Consider the following 21,605-nt stretch of genomic DNA (forward strand, 5'->3'; position numbering starts at 1 on the left):
TACACAAAAATCAAAGTGCCCTATGAGCAAACCTGTAGATTTTCCAGTGAATGATAATTGACATGAGCTAACCTTTGCGTGAAATGGATAACTCTTTTTATAAAAAAAAAAAATATGTGGCTTACAGGTTATTCTAATTATACGAGTTACTTTATTGACTTCTGGCGATACTTGTTTCACAAGCAGTTTCTTTTTTAAAGAAGAAGAAGAAAAAAGGAGGAAAACCAAGTAAATTGTTCCTTATTTTCAGTTCTTTTGTATTTCAATTTGTGCATATTTCGTGACATACAAGCAGTCAGCTGCACTACATGAACTGCATTGCTCCAATGGATTTACTCATTCTCGATTGAGCCACTCTACCGTGTAGACTTCTCATCACCTAATTGAAACCAATAAAGGTTGCCCAACATGTTGTTCTTGTGGCCTGAAGATGAAGCTAGTCTGCTTTATGCAACTGAGTGCCACTAGATCGACTATGTGGGTGTGTGGACAACAAATCGCAGTAGGCCGCGAATAAGATTGAAGCGACTCTGCTCACAGGGTAGCTGCGAAAGATCTTCAGAGAAATCAAAGACTTTTTTATGAATTACAAACACACAACATGTATGCCATCAGATGCAATTTGGGACTAATTATTTGAGACACAGCAAGGTCAATGATCTTAAACCGTGTTCTTATCGGTTCCAAACCTGAAATAAGTACATGGATTTTCTTCACCGAAAAAGGGTTAAACAAGAAAAGAAAAAGACCAGTGAAAAACAACAACAAACAAACAAAAACAAAACAAAATCCAATGGATCCTGGAATTGAACTTGATTCCACAAGATTGGGATGCTAGTGTTAACTATTGTAACACACATTGTAAGAAACCATGGCTAGCAAATTTGCAAATTACCCAACAAATATGTGACATATGTTCTCGCAAACTGCAAACTTCTCAGGTGCCAACTTTTAGTGTGGCTAGTAAGCCACACAAACACACAAATAAGGAAAAATTACAATTAGCAATAACCAAAGCTTCTTTAACTAAAAATAATGATTCTGACACTAATATTTCACAAGGATCTTTTATTTTGGCTTCATGCCCTCAGCAGAAAGGTTATTTAAAGTCTGTTTACTAACGTTGCAAGATAATGTTTACAGATATATATGGTGTTCCGTTGTGGTCAAAAACACATTGATGATAAAAACATGTTAAAAAACATAATAATGTATGTCGAAAATTGCAAAATACATTGAAGGTAATAAAAGATATAGTACAAGATTTGCAAAGTGTATGTTGACTAACGATATAATACTAAAGAGATGTCATGCCTAAAAAAACATGAGATTTCAAATCTTGACACTGGCAAGACAACTGGTCAGCCTTTCATTCTCAACTCACTTTTTTGTTGTTTAGTCAACTTGCATTTTTTCTCTTGACTCATTTTTTTTTTTTTTGGCACAACACCTGTTTGTTATATCCATTCATAAGTCAACATATATTTTGCAAATCTCGTACTATATTTTTTATTACCTTTGATTTTTTTGTCAGTTTCGACTTATGTATTGTGTTTTTCAACACATTTTCATCTTTGATATGTTTTTGTCCACAACAGAATGCCATAGATATAAGCAAACCTTTTGGTGACCCTTTCCTAGTCCTCTTCACAGCATCTTCATCACTATTGCGTGGCGTAGGATGAACGCTTTCCCCAACCAACAATAACAATCAATAACAATTGTTTATTTACCCACGCAACATTATTTAAGGAGTAATAATTGAAGGGGTGAGTGCAAAACCATGCTAAGTGACGATTTGGGTGAAAAAAAAAATTTTCGCGAAGGGCTTGAATTTTTGCATGTGGTCTTCAATGTAATAGAAAAACGCGGCCCTGTATTTTTGTCGCTGGTTTTTGTTTCGTTTTCGAGTTATAACGTATGCAAAAATACTTGGCTTTTCCTAGCCATGTCTTTAGGAGTTTGTTTGTTGAACAGCAAACAGGCAGACTGTTTATAGTGTATGAATTCAAAATCAAATCTCACAGCATATATAGAGCGGAAATCTGGGAACAGATTGTTTACATCGGCTATTGTGACGTGAGCACAACACGTGAATCGATCGAGCGGCAAACGAAATACCATCGAACTAAAAAGAGATGTGCCGCATTAGAGCTCTGTCAACTAATATCTTAAGCATTGTGTTAAAGTACCTTGTGTGCCTGCCTGGTGGTTGAGAGGCATCATAAAGCCTCGATAAACCCGTAAGTCATCAGCACGTTTTAAAGAATCAAAATGTGTTCTGAAACTTCGAAGGTAGCTGATATACCGTAATCGTGTTATCGGCGTTCGAAGTCAGATCGAGCCAGGCAGCAAAGTCCAAGAGCAGTTCTTGCCCAAGAAAAATACCCTCACTTGCCAAGCGTTGCTAGTGTCAAAGTTTGGAAAGCGAGAACTGGTTTTTGACTTATAAAATTTGTCTTGTATCGACCGCCATGTTTTCCTGCGCACGAGGTGTAAAGAGCCTTCCCGGCATGCATTGCGATCACGTTCTGCTCGCGTTTCTCGAACTGGTAACTAGATTGTTTCGGCTTTTTTCATTTAAAGATAATAATGGCCAACAAGTAGCGATCGATTGTAACATAGATCTGTGATCCAGGTTGCTTTGATTTTATTTCATATCGGCATGATTTGTAGTGTTTTGAACTTCTGGGATCAGCGGACATGCAGGTGTATGGAGACCCGTACGTTGCGCAGAAGGGTTAATTTGTTAAACTGTTAGGCGGTGCGTGACATAAAGCTACGATCGCGTTTGTCGAAAAATATGTATTTATCTCGTGATTTTTAGCCATTTAAGACGTTGCTGTATTTGGAAAAGTGCTTATTTGATGTTTATTTGTTCAGTGCAGATAGTCATTGTCCCAGATAACCAAAGTAAGTTCCAGATGATGTGAAGTTTGTATGAAATAATTCATATATGAACTGCGGTTGTAGATGAAAGTGAAGAATGATCATCGCAGTAAATTTTCCAATTTAAGCAATTGGAACGAAGAAGCCTGAAAAAATCAGGGCTTCAACGGGATTCGAACCCGTGACCTCCGCGATACCGGTGCGATGCTCTACCAACTGAGCTATGAAGCCACACATTGGGAGCGAGGTTAATTAATTGAGTTCATATCTTCCCGTGAGGAGTGAAATGATGTGAAGTTTATATGAAATAATTCATATATGAACTGCGGTTGTAGATGAAAGTGAAGAATGATCATCGCAGTAAATTTTCCAATTTAAGCAATTGGAACGAAGAAGCCTGAAAAAATCAGGGCTTCAACGGGATTCGAACCCGTGACCTCCGCGATACCGGTGCGATAGCTCAGTTGGTAGAGCATCGCACCGGTATCGCGGAGGTCACGGGTTCGAATCCCGTTGAAGCCCTGATTTTTTCAGGCTTCTTCGTTCCAATTGCTTAAATTGGAAAATTTACTGCGATGATCATTCTTCACTTTTAAGTTCCAGATGTTAACACTATTTTCCGGCCGCCATATTTTACCTATTTAAGCCTGAAATCAACATTTTTGAGCTTATACGTTGCGTGAAATTAACATTTTGCTGTTTTCTAAGTGAAATCAACATCCTTGCCGTCACGCGTTACGTGAAATCAACATTTTTACCTATTTAGACCTGAAATCGACATTTTTGGGCTTATATGCTGCGTTAAATCAACATTTTTCTGTTTTCTAAGTGAAATCAACATCCTTGCCGTCAAGCGCTAACGTGAAATCAGCATTTTGACCTATTTAGACCTGAAATCAACATTTTTGAGCTTATACGCTGCGTGAAATTAACATTTTGCTGTTTTCTAAGTGAAATCAACATCCTTGCCGTCACGCGTTAACGTGAAATCAGCATTTTGACCTATTTAGACCTGAAATCAACATTTTTGAGCTTATACACTGCGTGAAATCAACATTTTGCTGTTTTCTAAGCGAAATCAACATCCTTGCCATCAAGCGCTAACGTGAAATCAGCATTTTGACCTATTTAGACCTGAAATCAACATTTTTGAGCTTATACGCTGCGTGAAATTAACATTTTGCTGTTTTCTAAGTCAAATCAACATCGTTGCCGTCACGCGTTAACGTGAAATCAGCATTTTGACCTATTTAGACCTGAAATCAACATTTTTGAGCTTATACGCTGCGTTAAATCAACATTTTGCTGTTTTCTAAGTGAAATCAACATCCTTGCCGTCACGGGTTAACATGAAATCAACATTTTGACCTATTTAGACCTGAAATCAACATTTTTGAGCTTATACGCTGCGTTAAATCAACATTTTGCTGTTTTCTAAGTGAAATCAACATCCTTGCCGTCACGGGTTAACATGAAATCAACATTTTGACCTATTTAGACCTGAAATCAACATTTTTGAGCTTATACGCTGCGTGAAATCAACATTTTGCTGTTTTCTAAGTGAAATCAACATCCTTGCCGTCACGCGTTAACGTGAAATCAGCATTTTTACCTATTTAGACCTGAAATCAACATTTTTGAGCTTATACGTTGCGTGAAATCAACATTTTGCTGTTTTCTAAGTGAAATCAACAACCTTCCCGTCACGGGTTAACATGAAATCAACATTTAAACCTTTTTTGACCTGAAATCGACATTTTTGAGCTTTTACGTTGCGTGAAATTGACATTTTGCTGCTCTCTAAGAGAAATCAACATCCTTGCCGTCGCGCGTTAACATGAGTCAACGTTTTAACCACTTTTGACCTGAAATCAATAAATTTGAGCTTATATAAGTTGCGTGAAATTGACATTTTGCTGGTTTCTAAGTAAAATCAAAGTCCTTGCGGTCGCGGCGGGCTGATCCTTTGTTATAATAAACCGAGGCGAGACTTCGACTTATAACAAAGGCTTGGCTTGGCTATTATAACAAAGGGTCGGCTCTGTTTATCATAACAAAGGCCCGGCTTCGTTTATTTGAAGACCTTGGCGGGAAAAGGGCGCTAGGTATTTTAATCAAAAGTGAACTTTGTCGAAAACGCTCCAAATTTCCCATACAGTTTTGTTTAGGTATGTTTAACAATGTCCCGTAGTTTTTCCGCTAAGCTTCGCTTCGTTTTCAAGATATTGCGTATGCAGAAAAACCACTCGGTTTTCCTAGCGGCGTCTTTATAAACGAAGCAAAAACCAGCGACAAAAATACAGGACCCCGTTTTTCTATTACATTGAAGACCGCATGCAAAAATTCAAGCCCTTTCGCGAAAATTTTTTTTTCACCCAAATCGTCACTTAGCATGGTTTTGCACTCACCCCTTCAATTATAAAAACTCGTTAAAACATGCGCATGCTAAAAAATGGAAACTATAACATGAAACTTAACTAATACAGGCAATAAAAATATTTTGATAAAAATATATTTACAAGATATATACTATATTAATCTATATACAATCACCATACAAGTTAGAAAATATGCTTATTTAAAATATGTTTGGCTTCTCTAACATAAGGGGTAATGAATTCCACATCTTTGCAGCTAAAAATGAAAATGATCTGTGATGCCATTCTAAATTGGGCTGATTAAGTTCATATTGAGTTCAGTTAAGTTTGAGTTGTTTCAATTAGTAACGTTGGGTGGTTTGCAAGAGCATAGGTGGCTCTTCAGGCTGTGAGATGATCATCTTGCATAATAGCAGTAATGGCAAAAATGTAAGAGTACAAATACTGTCAAGTTCTCAATAAAGTACCTTACGTTACTTCCACAGTGTATCGCTTGTTGTTTGACCTTTTTGTTGAAACAAGGCCATTTTAGTGGCTTAACATCCTGGAAGGGACTGCCATATAGAAAGGACGGGGGTGCTTGTCGGAAATTAAACAAGAAAACTTAAGAGGTACCAAGATCCTGTTTTGTGGGTGTGGCTTGAAATTTTTTTCACCCGTAAGAGGTACCAGTTCTAAAACAACACATTAACTGACACTCATAATTTATGATAGCGATAAAGGCAATTGCTTCGAATACCTTCTACTCGTAAACTTGACTGTCAATTATCCTCTGTCACATTTTTTTTGGCTCAATACCCTAAAAGGTACTGAGAAAGCTGCCGCTCTGGACCTTTTGAGGCTGAACACCCTAAGAAGTACCAAAACCATTTTTTAAACCCCTAAAAGGTACAACGAGCACCCCCGTCCTTTTGATATGGGAGTTTTTCCGGGCTTAGCACTTCCTAGGTTTCCCACTCCTAAGTGTACGCGTGAAACGAGAGCCAAGAACCGGATGCTCTTGCAGGTAATGCAAATGTTTAAGTGTCTAAGATTGAACCCAATTTGTTGGGAAAAAAAAGGAAAAAAAACCAGGCCCAAAATGTTTTGTCTGTTAAATGAATAATCTGCGGTTATCAAAAGCTTTAGAGACTTGCAAGATCGCGGTGTCCTTAGAGATTTTTGTGCTGATTAAATCTACTATAAATAGACATGAGCTTTTCACGAGAGTTGTTGTGTAACTTTTTGCGACATGGTTGCTCATCATACAAGTGTCAAAGTGTATCAGTTTGAACAGGCCCAAACATTTTTGTCTGTGGGCAAAACTAATGCTTGAATTGGATTTCAGTCCAAAAACTTCTAGCCAATTCTCTTCCCTTCCGCTTTGTGGGATTCTTTCAACATGACTTATGTTTCTTCACTGTTATTTGCATAACATGAAGAGTTTGTCCTCAAGATCAATCAATGTCAGCATTTTCTCGTTGTAGCTTCCACAACCACGGTTGACATCTGGCATTATTAAGAGCTCGCAAGACCGTGGTATTCTAATAACAATAATAATAATAATAATAATAATAGTAATAGTGATAGTGATAGTAATAGTAATAATAATAATAATAATAATAATAATAGTAATAATAATAATAATAATAATAATAATAATAATAATAATAATAACAATAGCTTTATTTAAAACTGAAAGACCGATCAGCGAAGTCCGGGAGGAAGACACTGGTATAAACCGATGATCAGTATCTATAAATTACATGGTAAAAAACAATAATCAGTCAAACAGTACTTAATCAAACAGTACATCACTAAAAAATTTAAAAAGTTTAGTTTTAAAAATTTTCAGACTACTGCAGTTTCGATGGTCGTTTGGGAGGTCATTCCATTCCTTGGCAGCAGCGTACATGAATGTGGACCGGCCCATAGCAGTTTTAGTTCTAGGGAGATGAAGTTCTCGGTTGTCTCTCAAGACCTTACCACGGAGGTCGGATCGTAATACAAAGTAGCCTTGCAGTTGCCTGGGACAGTTATAATCGTTCATGATTCTATAAACTAACTGTAGACGCATATAACGCCACCTATTGAATAAGGTTAACAGACCAAGCTTCTTTCTCATAAACTGTGTGCACATTAAGTGATTTGTTCTCAAAATTATTCTCATTGCCTTATTTTGCAGCCTTTCTAAAAAATCAGAGTTCTTCTTGCTGCAAAATCCCCATACGGTGCAACCGTAGTCTAAAATAGGTCGAATTGTTACTTTACAGATCTTCACTAAAATAACAGGGCTAAGAAAAGATGAAATTCTGTTAAAAGTTTCAGTTTGGGATAAACCTTGGAAGCAACATAACACACGTGATTGTTCCATGATAACGACTCATCTACCACTACGCCAAGATACTTAAAATGCTTTTGTTGTTTTAAAATTGAATTTCCATAGAATATGTTAATGTCCCTGGTGGTTTTAAGTGCATTCTGGGACGCAATAACCATGGTTTCCGTCTTTTTTGTGTTACAAATAACGCCATTTCTGCGGAACCAGTGTCGTATGCTCCTGAGGTCCTCGTTGACATTGTGCTGAGCTAAATCAATGTCCTTAGAACTGGAATGCATCTCGGTGTCGTCTGGGTATAACGAGACATTGGAAGTATGGCATGCCTTTGATATATTATTAATGTGGATATTACATACATACATACGTTTATTTGATAAGTAGGTTTAAAATAAGCAACTGTACAGCTGATGTGGACCTACTACTACTAAGTCTAAATAAGAGAAACAGAAATTTACAATACAATTGTCATAAAGCTAAAATAATATATACAATAACGATAAAAAGAATAATCAAATAATTTACAAATACCTAAATTCAGGGTTAAATAACGTTGGTCCTGAAATAATGTTGGTCCTAAAAACGACCCCTGCGGGACACCAAAAGAGAGACGCAACAGAGCTGAAATAGTGTCCTTGAAGACGACACACTGATCTCTCAGAGAGGTAACTGTTGAACCACTGAAGTTCAGACTCTTTGACACCATGAGAGTTCTGAGAGACTTTTTCAACAAATGATAATTATGGTGGTCTCAACAGAACTGTTCGCTTTGGTTTCCAAAATATAATATTTCAGGAGCTCAACCCACCACCATTGATAATCATATGTAGAGCGGATTGCCTCTTGTTGATCTACTTGGGACCGGAAATTAATAGTAGCTTCCAGCAACTTCACCTCTGTCATCAATGCCTTGAGATTTTTACCTTGAGTGTGCAATTTTCTGATCCCAAGGCCAGCCTGACATAATAAACTATTGCCCACAAAAAATTCTCAACAATAATAACATCTGTGTATCAGCAATTCCCATTGCTTGACGGAGTAGAAATTTTCAATAGCAGCTTCCAAAATTTCAACTCTGTCTCGTGAACAATGTCATCAAATTTGGCTTGGAATGCCTCAAGATTTCAACCTTTGGAGTTTTCTGCTCCAAAGGCCAGCCCGACGCAAGAAACCATTGCCCAGGAAAACGTCTATGGAAAAGAACATCTCTGTATCAGGAATTCCCATTTTTATCAGCGCTAGCACTGAATTCCAAACAGTCAAAATAGATCACACATGCACTGCCACAAATATAAGGTGAAAACGTTCCCAATGCGTATTACAAAAGCCAACATTTGGTCTTATTTAGTTAACTGGTAATTTAAGAGTAGAATTGTAAATAGAAATGTCAAATGACCTATACCCAGAAAGCAAACAAATCAAGTTTCCATTTTAGTGCAACAATTGCAGTCACGTAATACCTTGACCCTGAGAAATGTAAAACAACATATGCACCTGCAATGTTGACCAATACAGTGATTTGAAAAGCTTTATCTACTGGTCAGCAGAATTACTCCAAAAACTTTACGGATGATGGATGGACATCACTTGCATATCATTTGCATGATTCTCACCACAACTAAAACCCTTAGATTGCTTACACAATCCCCGAGTTGAAAAATGGCATCTAAATAGTTAGTGAAGAAGTTAAAACTGCTGACCACACTCAAAGTGAAGAAGGTAAAGGAAAAAGTCTATAAAGCGATTGACATTAGGCATGAAGTAGGCTTAAAGCGCTCTTTGGATTTTCTCTAATTTTAGCTCTTTTCTAATTGAAAAATAAACATTTTGTCGAGGAAATGGTTGTTGTTGTTCATCGTGGTAGATGGAATAATAAAGTGTATTATTGTTAGTCTCTCGATGTAGTCGATTGAGATGTAGATCACAACGTTTCAACTGCTTACTACTACTCTTCTTCAGGCGTTGAGGTCGACTGATTACATGGCACCATTTATATCACAAAGGGTGGCTGTGACTGGTGCATTTGGATTCTCCCACTGTTTTGGCGAGTAGCTGCTCCCTTAGTGGTCCGCTGTTGTACTGTTTTCCTGTTGTGTTTTTTGATTGTGGACATCCACGCTTCAAAAATTTTAATTCCCTATCCCTGTTAATGTTATTAGGGTGAATTTTTATGTGGATAGCTTCCTTGACCCTACGTGTGTACCAATGAGGATCTCAATCAGTAAACTTGACCTTGTTCCAAATTGGATAGTGGCTGGTCTCGTGGGTGTGTTCAAAAATGGCGGAGGTCTGGGTACGGACGAGTCGTGTATCCCTGTCGTGTTCTTTGATCCTCTCCTGCATAGGTCTCCCTGTTTCCCCGATGCCACACATTTTATCTTTAATTCTAATATTTTTGTTTTCTTACTCATAAGTGTTGTACATGGTAAGTTAAGAGAATCTTTGCTTCTTTTATAGTCCTAATGAAGATGGAGAAACAACACTGGATGCAATGATCATGGATGGGTAGGTATTTTTATTGTTTATTTTCATATAAATTTAGTAAGCTCATGACAGTATTTGTTTTGCCAATTCACTGAATGGTGCTTAGAAGCTGCTATACAAATGAACCTACATGTAGTGCAAAGTTTCTTTCTGCTACTTACTGAAGCTGCATGATATTAACAAATGCTTTTAATAGACATACAGAACAGCAGTCACATGAACACCATGGATGGTAGTGGGAACAATTGGCTGATGTCAGAAAACGTCCATACCCTATCTAGGGTGAAAACTTCGTTTAACCTACCCCCTGGCTTTAGAAATTCTAAAATACTGAACCCCCCCTCCCTTTGCCTTCTTAATTCCATAATCAAATAAAACCCCCTCAGGAATTTCTTCTTTTTTACAATTGATTTAAAAAGCCCTCTATAACTTCCACCTTTATTAAACAGAAATTCATCCTTCAGTGTTTCAGCCAGAAAATTTTACTTGAGGGCCAAAGTGGCCCCTGATGATCCTTTTTTAGGGGCCAATGTTTTAGGAAAGGGGCCAATAAATTGAAAGCTACAGAAGGAAAAAATGCACCAGGATATCAAGAAAAATAAAGCAGTTTATTAGGATCTATGATAAAATTTAACAGTAAGTGCTTTTTGAAGTGTTTCTACTCAATAAAGTTGCTTATAATAATAATCTTTATTGAGGAAACTTTTTCACGTACATGTGGTTTTCGAAAAGGACCTCAATGATTAATAGTAATTAATAGAACTAAAAATATGAAATTTATAAAACACTTAAGTTAAAAAATTAAAAACCTGTCTCTTAAAAATATTTACATTAGCAGAGTCTCGTATTATCTGGCTGAGAGAATTAAAATCATTAACAGCGTGATAGGCAGTTCTTTGTTTTCCCCAATTCGTTCTAACGCAGGGGAGTCTAAGATTGACTTTATGTCTGGAGTTATAATTTGAATCAGATACTAGTATGAAACTATATGAAACCATGAAACCTATGAAACCATGAAACCTATGAACCCTATGAAACCATGAAACTTATGAAACTGCGAAACCTATGAAACCACGAAGCCTATGAAACCATGAAACCTGTGAAACCATGAAACCTATGAAAAAATAAAACCTATTAAACCATGAAACTTATGAAACCGCGAAACCTATGAAACCACGAAACCTATGAAACCATGAAACCTATGAAACCATGATTCACGATTAATCATTACTGCATATATTCGTGATTAACTTACATATAATTTGCATATATTCGTGATCCGTAACACTAAGTAATAACCATTTCAAACACGGTCAGCCATTTGGAAGTTTTCCGATGTGAGAGAATTAATACAGCAAAGGAAATGGACGGATTGACTCCTTTTCTTATGTTGAATGTTTTAGAAGCAAAGATCTTTCAATATGATTTTCTAGAAGGACATAATGTGCGACAAAAATAACCGTTATTGATCGTCAACACAGAGAAATGTAGTCGCCATTTTGCCGTATTATGGCGACTAAACCAAAATTTTTGGTCGCCAAGGATGAAATGCTTGTTGCATTGGCGACCGTATGGATCACAATTTCGAGCCCTGGGTCGCTTTTGAAATATTATGCCTGTGTTAAGCCTGCAGTCTCGTAAAAGGAAAGGGTCAAATTGGCCCTTTTTTCGTTTTTCTGGGGGCCATCTCTGATTTAAGACGGGGTTCCTGCGATGGCGCGCTCTGGCGGAAACACTGTCCTTTCACTAATTCCCTATACATGTATGTTGATAATGTCCAGACCAGTAAATTTACCTGTGTGGTGAGACCTGTAGCAAATCATTAGCTACATAAATACAACACACTGCTTGAATTGTTACATCGAAATAAGGTGGGAATTAAAAGCTGGCAACTGTGAAACCCACTGGTGTCCGGCTGTAGACAGTTTGGCTGAAGTTAGTGTGTAGACTAGAAGGTTATTGTCTGCAAAGAAGTGTAAATAATGCCAAAAGTGTCGGACATGTAGTCCGAGAAAGAGCCAGAGTGTTAGTATTAATTGTACAGTTCTTCATAGGGGCCTGTGATATCATCAAAACGTCCATATCCTGGTCTTAGTAGCGGTGATACGTAGACTGTTGGCAACGAGCAAGAATTTTGTCTCCGAAGGGATGCTAACATTGACTGAGAGTCACTTAATAGACACCGTATCACCCAGCTTGACGGGTGTGTACAAAACCTGGGCTAGGCTATGGCCTGGGCTGTGGCCCACCCTGTGGCGTACCCTATGGTCTACACTATAGCCCACCCCAAATTTTGTGATTTTACCAATTATAAAGAAAATAATAACTATTTATGCGCACGGGGATGAAGCGTTGTAAATTCGAGCGATAGCCGCCATTTTTTTTTTACAAAAACTCGTCCCCAGGGTGTCCTTCCCGTCATTGGCGGTTTAATGTTTAATTAGGCACTTAGGCGGGTGTGGACAAAACGTGGGGTAGGCCATGGCCTACCCTGTGGCCTACCCTATGGCCTACCCTATAGCTTACCGGTGGTCAGATTTTTAAAAAAATAAACAAAACATCAGTAAGAGTCGAATGAGTAAGGTGGCATAAAATTATATTCCTTGTGGTTTCTTGTATCCCTTTAACAGGGGTATACTAAAAAGTCACCAACTAACACAAGCACTAACAGTCACTGACGCTGTTCATTACATGTTTACACTAGTACTTCACTCTATGTTACAAACTGGCAGCCGGTATGGATCGTAGAGCCGCCATTTGGGATATTCTCAGTGACCACGTGATATCGGCCGTTCCCCCGGGGTGTAGACGTTGTTGGGGGAATTAGCTGACATGTAGACAAAATGTAGAAACGCAACTTATATTCTGAACGATAAACAGAAAGTTCTGACAATACTCGATACTCGTGAAACGCATGAAGAAGATCTCGGTTCTCTCGCTCGATCTCGACTTAGTTCCATGTGCTCTGTCACGTGACCTTGTTTGTGTCCCATGATTCCACTACAGGGGGAGGGGACTCCCATAAGTGACGGGGTGCTTTCTATACCTTTTGGGGTTAAAAACGCAGTTTTGTTACCTCTTAGGGTGTTTAGCCTCAAAAGGTCCACAGTGAGAGCTTTTGGGGTTCTTTTTAGGGTATTGAGCCGAACAATATGACAGGAGATAGTGTCTTATGTGAGAATTGGTACCTCTTAGGGGAGAAGAAAATTTCAAACCACGCCCGCAAACAAGGATCTTGGCACCTCTCAGGGGTTCTTTTCAAAATTTCCGACCAGCACCCCTGTCTTTTTTATATGGGAGTTGCCCCGGGCCCTTTCCCTCCCTCTTAACCTGCCGTTATGGTTGATTGCTTGGCTGGAGAAGATAGACGTCGAAGAGAGCGAGAAATAGGATGTTTCAAGGGTGAGTGCTGTAAGGTTGGCATTGTTTTGTTCCCTCTGATGTTGATAATCGTGTTAGTGACTTTTTAGTATACCCCTATTAGAGGGATATAATTTTATGCCAGCTAACTCGTTCGACTCTTACTGATGTTTTGTTAATGTTTTTAAAAATCTGACCACCGGTAGGCCATAGGGTAGGCCACAGGGTAGGCCATGGCCTACCCCACGTTTTGTCCACACCCCGCTTGGGCCCAACACAAGGCGCCATCTTGGAAGAGGGGAAAACTGATACAAATGGTTGACAGGCCAAACACGACTCCTATTGGGCAAGATAGAGCTAGCCAATGGCGTTGTGTACTTTTCGATCCTTATTTGTTTGAAGCTCGACCTCGTTATTTTGTGTCCCTTTGACGGCATTTTTTCTAGATTTCTAGCACTCGATGGCGAATCTGCAGTGTGGAGTTATTTTGATATAAACACACACCTTCTGAGTGCGTATTTTTTGGCTATATGCTCCTTGACATTAGTTGAGTGCTGGTGTGGCTCGCTCGATGTAGAACGGGGCCTGTCCATAAAAGGGGTTGACAAGTCTACACGACTCCTGTGGCTGGTGACATTTTTACATTTGCCGGACTCTTTTTGGTTTCTCGACCTTTTTGTTGTGTTTATGAAGGGCACTTCATGTTGTGTTATAAGGAGGATTTTTAAGTAGAGATTAGCCGTTAGACCGTGCTATGGCTTTGTTTTTTTTTTAGGTCAACCCCCTTCCCGTATGAGTACATGGTATTACCCAAAATATAATACAGCTAAAATAATGTAATATAATTAAATTAAGTAATAGTATTCTGTCTGTAATCCATGCATGAATGGATATAGGAAGCTGTGAGTCTGCAGATATGGGGGTCAACATTATTGAAAATAAAGAGAATTTTTTGATCTATTATCCAGAGCATCAAAATGATTGTATTTTCTATTTATATTTTCAAAAAAAATTGAAGCGTAATTTATCGTAAAGGTGACGGGAAAGTATAAAATGGAATTCATTTTCAACTTCATTCAAATAATAGAAAGGACAAATTGACCAAATTTTTGGTAAGTAAAAATACAAAAGCGCAAAATGGTCAGGTATTAAGAGTTTTAACACTAACTTGTGTTTTTTTTTTCTTAGTGTTACCCATGACGTTGGGGCTGTTGGCTGCCTGAAGAGGGTGAAAAGTGCTATTTCAGTAGCACGAAGTGTTATGGAACACACATCTGAAACATTCTTAGTAGGAGATGATGGTATGGTACTGTTCTTGAGCTATTGTAGTCTTAAGAAAAGTGGCTTCTAAAGATAAGGTCTTTAGCGCGAATTAGCTCTGTATGGAAAAATACAATCTTAACATGGGCTCTTGGAATCCTAAACAAATATATGGGCGGCCTCGGGCCACACTCAAGACCTCGGGTACAGTTTTTCCAAATACGGACTAACCTAGGTCGGCAAATAACATGTTTATGTTTTTCCTGCGGTAAGTTGTTTACGCAACTTTGTCATTGAATCTACTTCCGTGTAGTCTACTAACGACTCGTAGAAAATCTTCGCAACGAGTGAGTAACTCAGATGTTAGACAAAGAAAGATGTGTTAAAGAACCGATTGATTTCAAACTACTTTACGTAACAAGTGAATATATGAAAAATCATATATTTGAATTGTGGGGAAAGATATGAAGTGATTGATCATCGCCGTTATGCACACAACTTAAGCAGTTGTAAAATTAAAGCCTGAAAAAAATTCAGGCCTGAACGGGATTCGAACCCATGGTCTTTGCGATACCGGTGCAGTGCTCTACCAACTGAGCTATCAAGCCAACTGGGAGCTGGTGACATTGTGAGTTCGTTATACACCCGTAGATGGTGAAGAATACAAGTGAATATATGAAAGATCATGTATTTGAACTGCGGAGAAAGATATGAAGTGTCTTCTACTTTACGTTAGTTTCATTTTGTTCACCAGCTAAGGTCTCCAAAATTGTTTTTCCGTTGTGGAAGTTTGTGCAAAGTTTGAAGTTGTACTACAAAAACAATCTCTCTCAGTCGCTGCAAATCACTCGAAATCAGAATGGCAGAAAGTGAGGAAATCCGTTAATTGTATTCCACAAAAATTCTCTTAAATACACCAACCATCAGAGAGGTGGGTAAAAAAGGTAAAGTCTGCATACAAGCCAAGTGGCTCATCAGGTCGTAGCTCATCCCAGTTTCCGTAGCATAAAGCGACTAGGAGTACTTTTACTCCCCCCTGGATGGGATGCTAGTCTATCGCAGGGTTGCCCCCAGCATTAAGTTCCCTGGTACCCATTTATACTCCTGGGTGGAGAGAGGCACTGAGGGTAAAGTGTCTTGCCCAAGAACACAACACAATGTCCCCGGCCAGGGCTCGAACCAGGACCGCTCGATCCTGAGACCGGCGTACTAACCATGAGACCACTGTGCGAAGAAATTTGTTAATTGTATTCCACAGAAATTCTCTTAATTTCACCAACGATCAGAGATATAAACTCAACTAAAATTGACTCATTCTTTGCTTAAAATTGTACGGAGAAAGAAACACAGGATTACGCGCCATTACAGCGCCGACCTGCAAACAACCAAACAAACTTTCACAATCTTAAACATTCAATTGAATTCAATTACAGCGACTTTCCTTGCCATTTAAAGGTGAATAGAGATAACTTGCGTTGAGTAATCGTCGAGGGAAGTATAAAAAGGGCAATAGATTAATGATGACCGCTATTTTTTTTCATTTTTTTTTCCAACCCGCCGTGAGCGAGCCGGAAGACCACGCCGAGCAGAGGTTTAGGCTGCGCTTCCATACATTAACTTCTGTCAATCAAAGATCGAATTCTGCCCGCTCACGAGCTGAGAAAAAATTGGATACAGTTGAACCCGGCTATTTCGAACTCTCAGGGGAAACGAAAAATAGTGTGAAATAGTGGAAATATTTACCTTTAATTTCGTTCTTTATTTTTTGTAACATGGTACAAAATAGTAGCAAGCTTCCTGAAAGCTTACTGAGAAATACTGAACTGATCACTTGTATTTTCTTTGAATAAATACCGTACATAAACTGAATAACGCTTTCACTTCATATATATTTATATATAATAGACTACACAAAATTTGCTAAACAATGAACACAAACGGTTGACAACAGAACAATGCTATATTCTCCTAATCTATTGTACAGCGACAGATTCATTTATCCAATTCAGTCAATATAAGCCGCTGATAGCTAAGATACACGTTTAGGAAGAAGCTTGATGCTTTTTGATGTGCCACCAACATTGATAAATACTTCATTGCCCAAATCATTTTAAAAGCATGAATGAGTTGGCTCAGAGCCCTTTGATTAAAAGTTAAATGAGTTCCTTTAACAATTTTAAAACTTTTTCGGTACCTGTTACATTTTCTCCTGTCACCTCTCCTGTATGTCAAACATTTGCGGCTCTCGCACTTGTTTAGCGCGCTTTACAGTTGGATTTTAGTACAATTTACTACGGATAGCAGCAAGTTTTTCAGCTAGGAGTCGTTAACAGTTAGCAGTATATGCTGCTATTCCCTTGTTACTGGTTTCAGTACAGGTACACTAAATTTTATTTCGTCATAGTAGAAAAATTTGGCTTCGTTTTTGTCTCGTACTTGGTAGCGTAGTTGATTACGTCAATGTTAACCCTAGCGCGCGCGTAGCCTTTAAATCACGCGTTGCGTGATGCACAGAACGTGCACGCAGGCACCGTGCATAAGGAGCTCAGTCATGATATTTTTGGGTTATTTTGGCCTTATGCAAAATTACCTTCAAATTGATTGAAACCTGAAAATAGTGGTTTACTAAGATATAAAAACAATAAAGAGTTAATAATAAACCATAAAGGATCAATCAAGGGTGGTCAAGTATGGTTAAGATTGACACGGTTTGCAAACAACGAACGTGAAAAATTGAGGCTTAACTTTTCAAGATGCGCAAACCGTGACATAGTTCCTTTAAAGACGTCCGCGCCCATTGTTACTGCGGAACCTTACTGCGCACGTAATTCTTGTTGCAACGTCACGCCACGTCATACATCAAGCGCACGCACCAAGGAAAAAATATAAGCAAGTATAGGGCTTGGCCCCGGCTGCGCCAACGTCTCCTGCAATTTACTTTCTTAAATGGTTGGTGACCCCCTTCTTTTCTTTTCATATCATTTCCTTTAGTGATTTTCTCCATTGTTTTTTAAAAAAAGGAGAAAAATCTGTCCGTTAGAAGTCACAAATATTGATCGTTTTCTGCTGTTTTCTTGGAATGTGGACGGGTAAGGCTAATATGTCTTCTTTTTCAAGGCCTATTCTACCTCAAGGAAAGACCTCAGCTGCAAACATTTACTTATTAATGTACTTCATCATCATCATCAGTCCTAGCTCTCCTCTGGGAGAATAGGGCCATTGACTTGTCTCCTCCAATCTGCCTCCGTCCCTCGCAGGGGCGACAGCTTCATTCCAGGTGGCAAAGCCCATCTTCTGCCTCTCTTCCTCTACAGTTCTCCTCCATGTCTCATTTAGTCTACCTCTGCTCCTCTTACCCTCGGGTGCCCAGGTTAGGGCAATGCGTGGGTTCTGTTGGTGGTCCATACGCAATACATGCCCTATTCAGCGCCACCTCCGTCTCCTAATCTACTCACTGATGGTGCAAGTCCTAGCTCTTCGCCCCGCTTCTTCGTTGGTAACCCTCATCGACCAATATACCTTTAACACCCTCCGTAGGCACTTGTGGAGGAATGTGTCCAGCTTCACCTCGTCCCTCTTGGTCACTCTCCAAGTCTCGCATCCACAGAGTAGCACTGCTATGATGTTGGATTTGAAGATCCTGATCTTGGTGTTTTTGCTCAGTTGACCACTTCTCCAGATCTTGGCTAGTTTGTTAAATGCTGCTGTAACTTTTCCTAAGCGGCGCTTGATGTCATCCTCAGCCCCTCCATGTTTGGTCACTCTTGCTCCTAGACAGTCAAAGCCATCCACGTCCTCTATTTCCTGTCCATCTACTACAACTGCATTGTTGTTTTTTACGTCGATCCTCATGTGTTTGGTTTTCTTGGTGCTGATTTTCAGGTCCGTTCCCTTCCCTTCATCGTCTGGATGTGTATGAAACTTAATACACTTAGTTGTGTTTAATTTAGTATGTTTCCTAATCTAAATTTCACTTATGTAGCTTCTTTTATTGCTGTTATTCATAAAATAACGAGAGCTTCTAAAAAATTCGTGGTCTTAAATGCACCTTATTTCGAGCACAAGCACGGAAACTCCTTTCCCCCGCCCCCCATTTTTTTACTTATTTTACTTATTGGCAGAAGTTGATCTTTGCCTTACTGCGTGGCAAGTTTTAAAACAAAATTGTACGTGGAAACTTTTGGGGCGTTGTTTTTAGGAGTGTTTCAGTCAAGTAACTTATTTCATTCTTTTCAGCTACCCGCTTTGCACTCCAGATGGGATTTTCAAATGAAGACTTGCACACGAACCACTCAAGGTACTGCAGTAAGGAAGTTCTCTAAAAAGAGTAGGTTTTAAACAAAAGAATTCCGATGTAACTGAAGTGAGAGTAGTGGCAGAGAACCATGTGGTTGGAAGTCTTTTTGTCCACATCGCGCAAAATGGCTATTGTTCTCGCGACATTTAGTTGCAGTTCAAGAGAGGTTCTAGGATTGTCATATTACGCGTTATTATAGGGGGCTAGATAAAAGTTTATTTTGACATGCTTGCCCCGTCAACTACACAATAAAAAGAAAGCTGATTTCCGAAAGGGGCGTGTGGCTACAATTACAAAATCGCAGAGTAACAGCAGTTACCGTCACGATTGAAACTCGGTTTGTTGTTCGGAGTAATGGCGGACCCTGGTTAATTTGTATTGTTGAGGGACAACAAAGTTATTGTGTTTTCAGAGCTAATGAGAGCGATAAAATCGAAAACAACAAAAAATAGTGTAAAAGGTTTTCTGGAAATTTCTGGAAGGGTGACAAGAAAACAGAAATAGAAGATATTACACCGGTGGAACGACGAGCAGTCATCAAATACTTTGTGCTTTGTGTGCGAAACTGAAATCGGATAAGAATACATGCCCCTCATTCATCACAGTTTTTATCCACAGCATCGATCGTTATCTGCGAAAAAATAAGTATCGTGGATTCTATGCGATTTTGAGCTCTTCAAATTAGTTCAGATTTATTTTGCTTGATTGAACTGACTATTTTGTATTATGCTGACTGAGCCACTATTAGAAACCTAATATTTGCAAACATGTATCTCCACGATAACACGTTAGCTCAAAGGTATGAATTTTATATTCTTGTGACAAAAGCAACATTTTGCCACTCGAACATAAAATTCATATCTTCGAGCCACAGTGTAATATCTTCTATGTACTACTAATTACCAGTATTGAGACTAAGACTTATTACTAGAACTAGTTTCTAGATATTGAAAAGTATGCGCATTAATTCTATTATTAAAAATGGCAAGGGCTTCTGAGTTTTACTGGTACAGGAAGCGAAATCCAGAGTTTTGTTCCACCATAGCAGAATCTTTTCTTTAGATATTCATTTCTGGGTTGCGGTAACTGCAATGAAGTGGAGAAATCCCTGAGGTTATAATGTGTAGTATTTTTCTTACTAGAGAAAAGATCTGCAAGGCGACTATCGAGTATCGTTGCTTACATTCTTTATTGGTCAACCAACATGCAGAACTATTTTGGAGTTTCAGCAGCCTAGTTGAGTGTCCTTGACCAAGGGTATCCCACACCTTGCTGCAGTAATTGGAGTGAAGTTGTATTAGAGCATTATATATTGAAAGTATCTAACTTTTTGTGCTGTCAGGCAGATGTGGAAAGACTGGAAAAATAACAATTGTCAACCAAACTTTTGGAAGGTAATATATGTCATGTTTGATAATGATGATGATGGTGGTGGTGGTGTTTATAGCGATGTGGATGACATTGATTTATTCAAGACTCGACAAAGAGAACAAACGAAAAAGAATATAAGGTTCTTATTTACTAGTGGATTCATTTAATTTGCTTTGCAAAGCCTAATCTCCCGGAATAAAAATAATAGCAGTTACTAGAGATGCGAGAAAACAAGGCAATGACCCTGGCCAGAACTCATACCCTGACCGCATTATTCAGAGTATATTTTCTTGGATTTAAAAAAAAGCCGAAAGAAATTTCGGGCGCTGATTGGTTGAGAAGCGTATATTTATTCAGGGATCAGTAAGTATGTTCAAATGTTTACCATCATTGGAATAGTGTTTGCTTAACAATACGATAGCACACGTCATAATTAAGCGCTTTGATGTAGCTTAAGTATCGGACTTTCCGCACACTTCACAAGTAGTAAGTAATTCCCTGATAGGGCTTCGTTGTATTACTCCCACAATTTTTTTAGAAAAACATTGCATTAACCTCGACATCATTTCATGTTCCTAAAAACAACAGTTTCAGTCAGTACATTTGCGACGTTGTTCTTCAAGATCACTGACAGTTTTGTCTTCCTCTTGAGGTCAGGCTAATCGTTACGTTGTCGTGTTAGAAAATGGTGTTCCAGCAGTAGTTGTCTTATGGATTTCTAGACACAATTTCTGGCAACCGTTGTTTACTCTTTCCTTATTTAGGACGTGGTTCCTGATTCGCAGAAATCATGTGGTCCATACAAACCCAAACATGGGATGGGGTTAGTTATCACTTTGTAGATCATGTAAACACTTCTTTTACTTGTGTGCCGCAGTGAAATTTATTGTATAAGTTAAGAATGTTTCCACACTGAATGCAAATATGAAAGTATATATAAATATAAATATTGATTTATTCCTTTAGTTAAAGCCTACTTAACATGGTATGTCTTTGTTTTAATTTGCCCTTGGCCATACGATCAAGCTCGTCTTTGGACATTTTAAAAACGATTGAAAACATATGTTTTTAAAATCGCTTATGACTGTTTGGAATTTTAGTAAATCTTAGTTACATTGCATTTTTAGCACATTTTGTGCCTTTTATAGATCTTTGAGTTTGTTTTTGTTTGTTAGCTTCTTTTTTTCTTCTTCTTTCATTGTATTAGCGCTATATAAATGTATAATTTTATTATTATTATTATTATTAT

At 38.4% G+C, this 21,605-nt stretch overlaps 1 protein-coding gene across 1 annotated transcript in view; it reads left to right on the plus strand.

The window, feature by feature from the left end:
• LOC145497600 (N(4)-(Beta-N-acetylglucosaminyl)-L-asparaginase-like) overlaps nt 1–21,605 on the plus strand; it is a 33,474-nt gene that overhangs the window by 7,200 nt on the left and 4,669 nt on the right. The window contains exons 3-7 of the mRNA XM_081477422.1: nt 10,042–10,089; nt 14,617–14,729; nt 18,925–18,985; nt 20,328–20,379; nt 21,121–21,179. Of these exons, the coding sequence (XP_081333548.1) occupies nt 10,042–10,089; nt 14,617–14,729; nt 18,925–18,985; nt 20,328–20,379; nt 21,121–21,179 (333 nt within the window). The remainder of the gene's footprint in view (nt 1–10,041; nt 10,090–14,616; nt 14,730–18,924; nt 18,986–20,327; nt 20,380–21,120; nt 21,180–21,605) is intronic.

This window comes from Orbicella franksi, chromosome 9 (assembly GCF_964199315.1).
Source record: "Orbicella franksi chromosome 9, jaOrbFran1.1, whole genome shotgun sequence".
In the NCBI taxonomy this organism is placed as follows: Eukaryota; Metazoa; Cnidaria; class Anthozoa; order Scleractinia; family Merulinidae; genus Orbicella; species Orbicella franksi.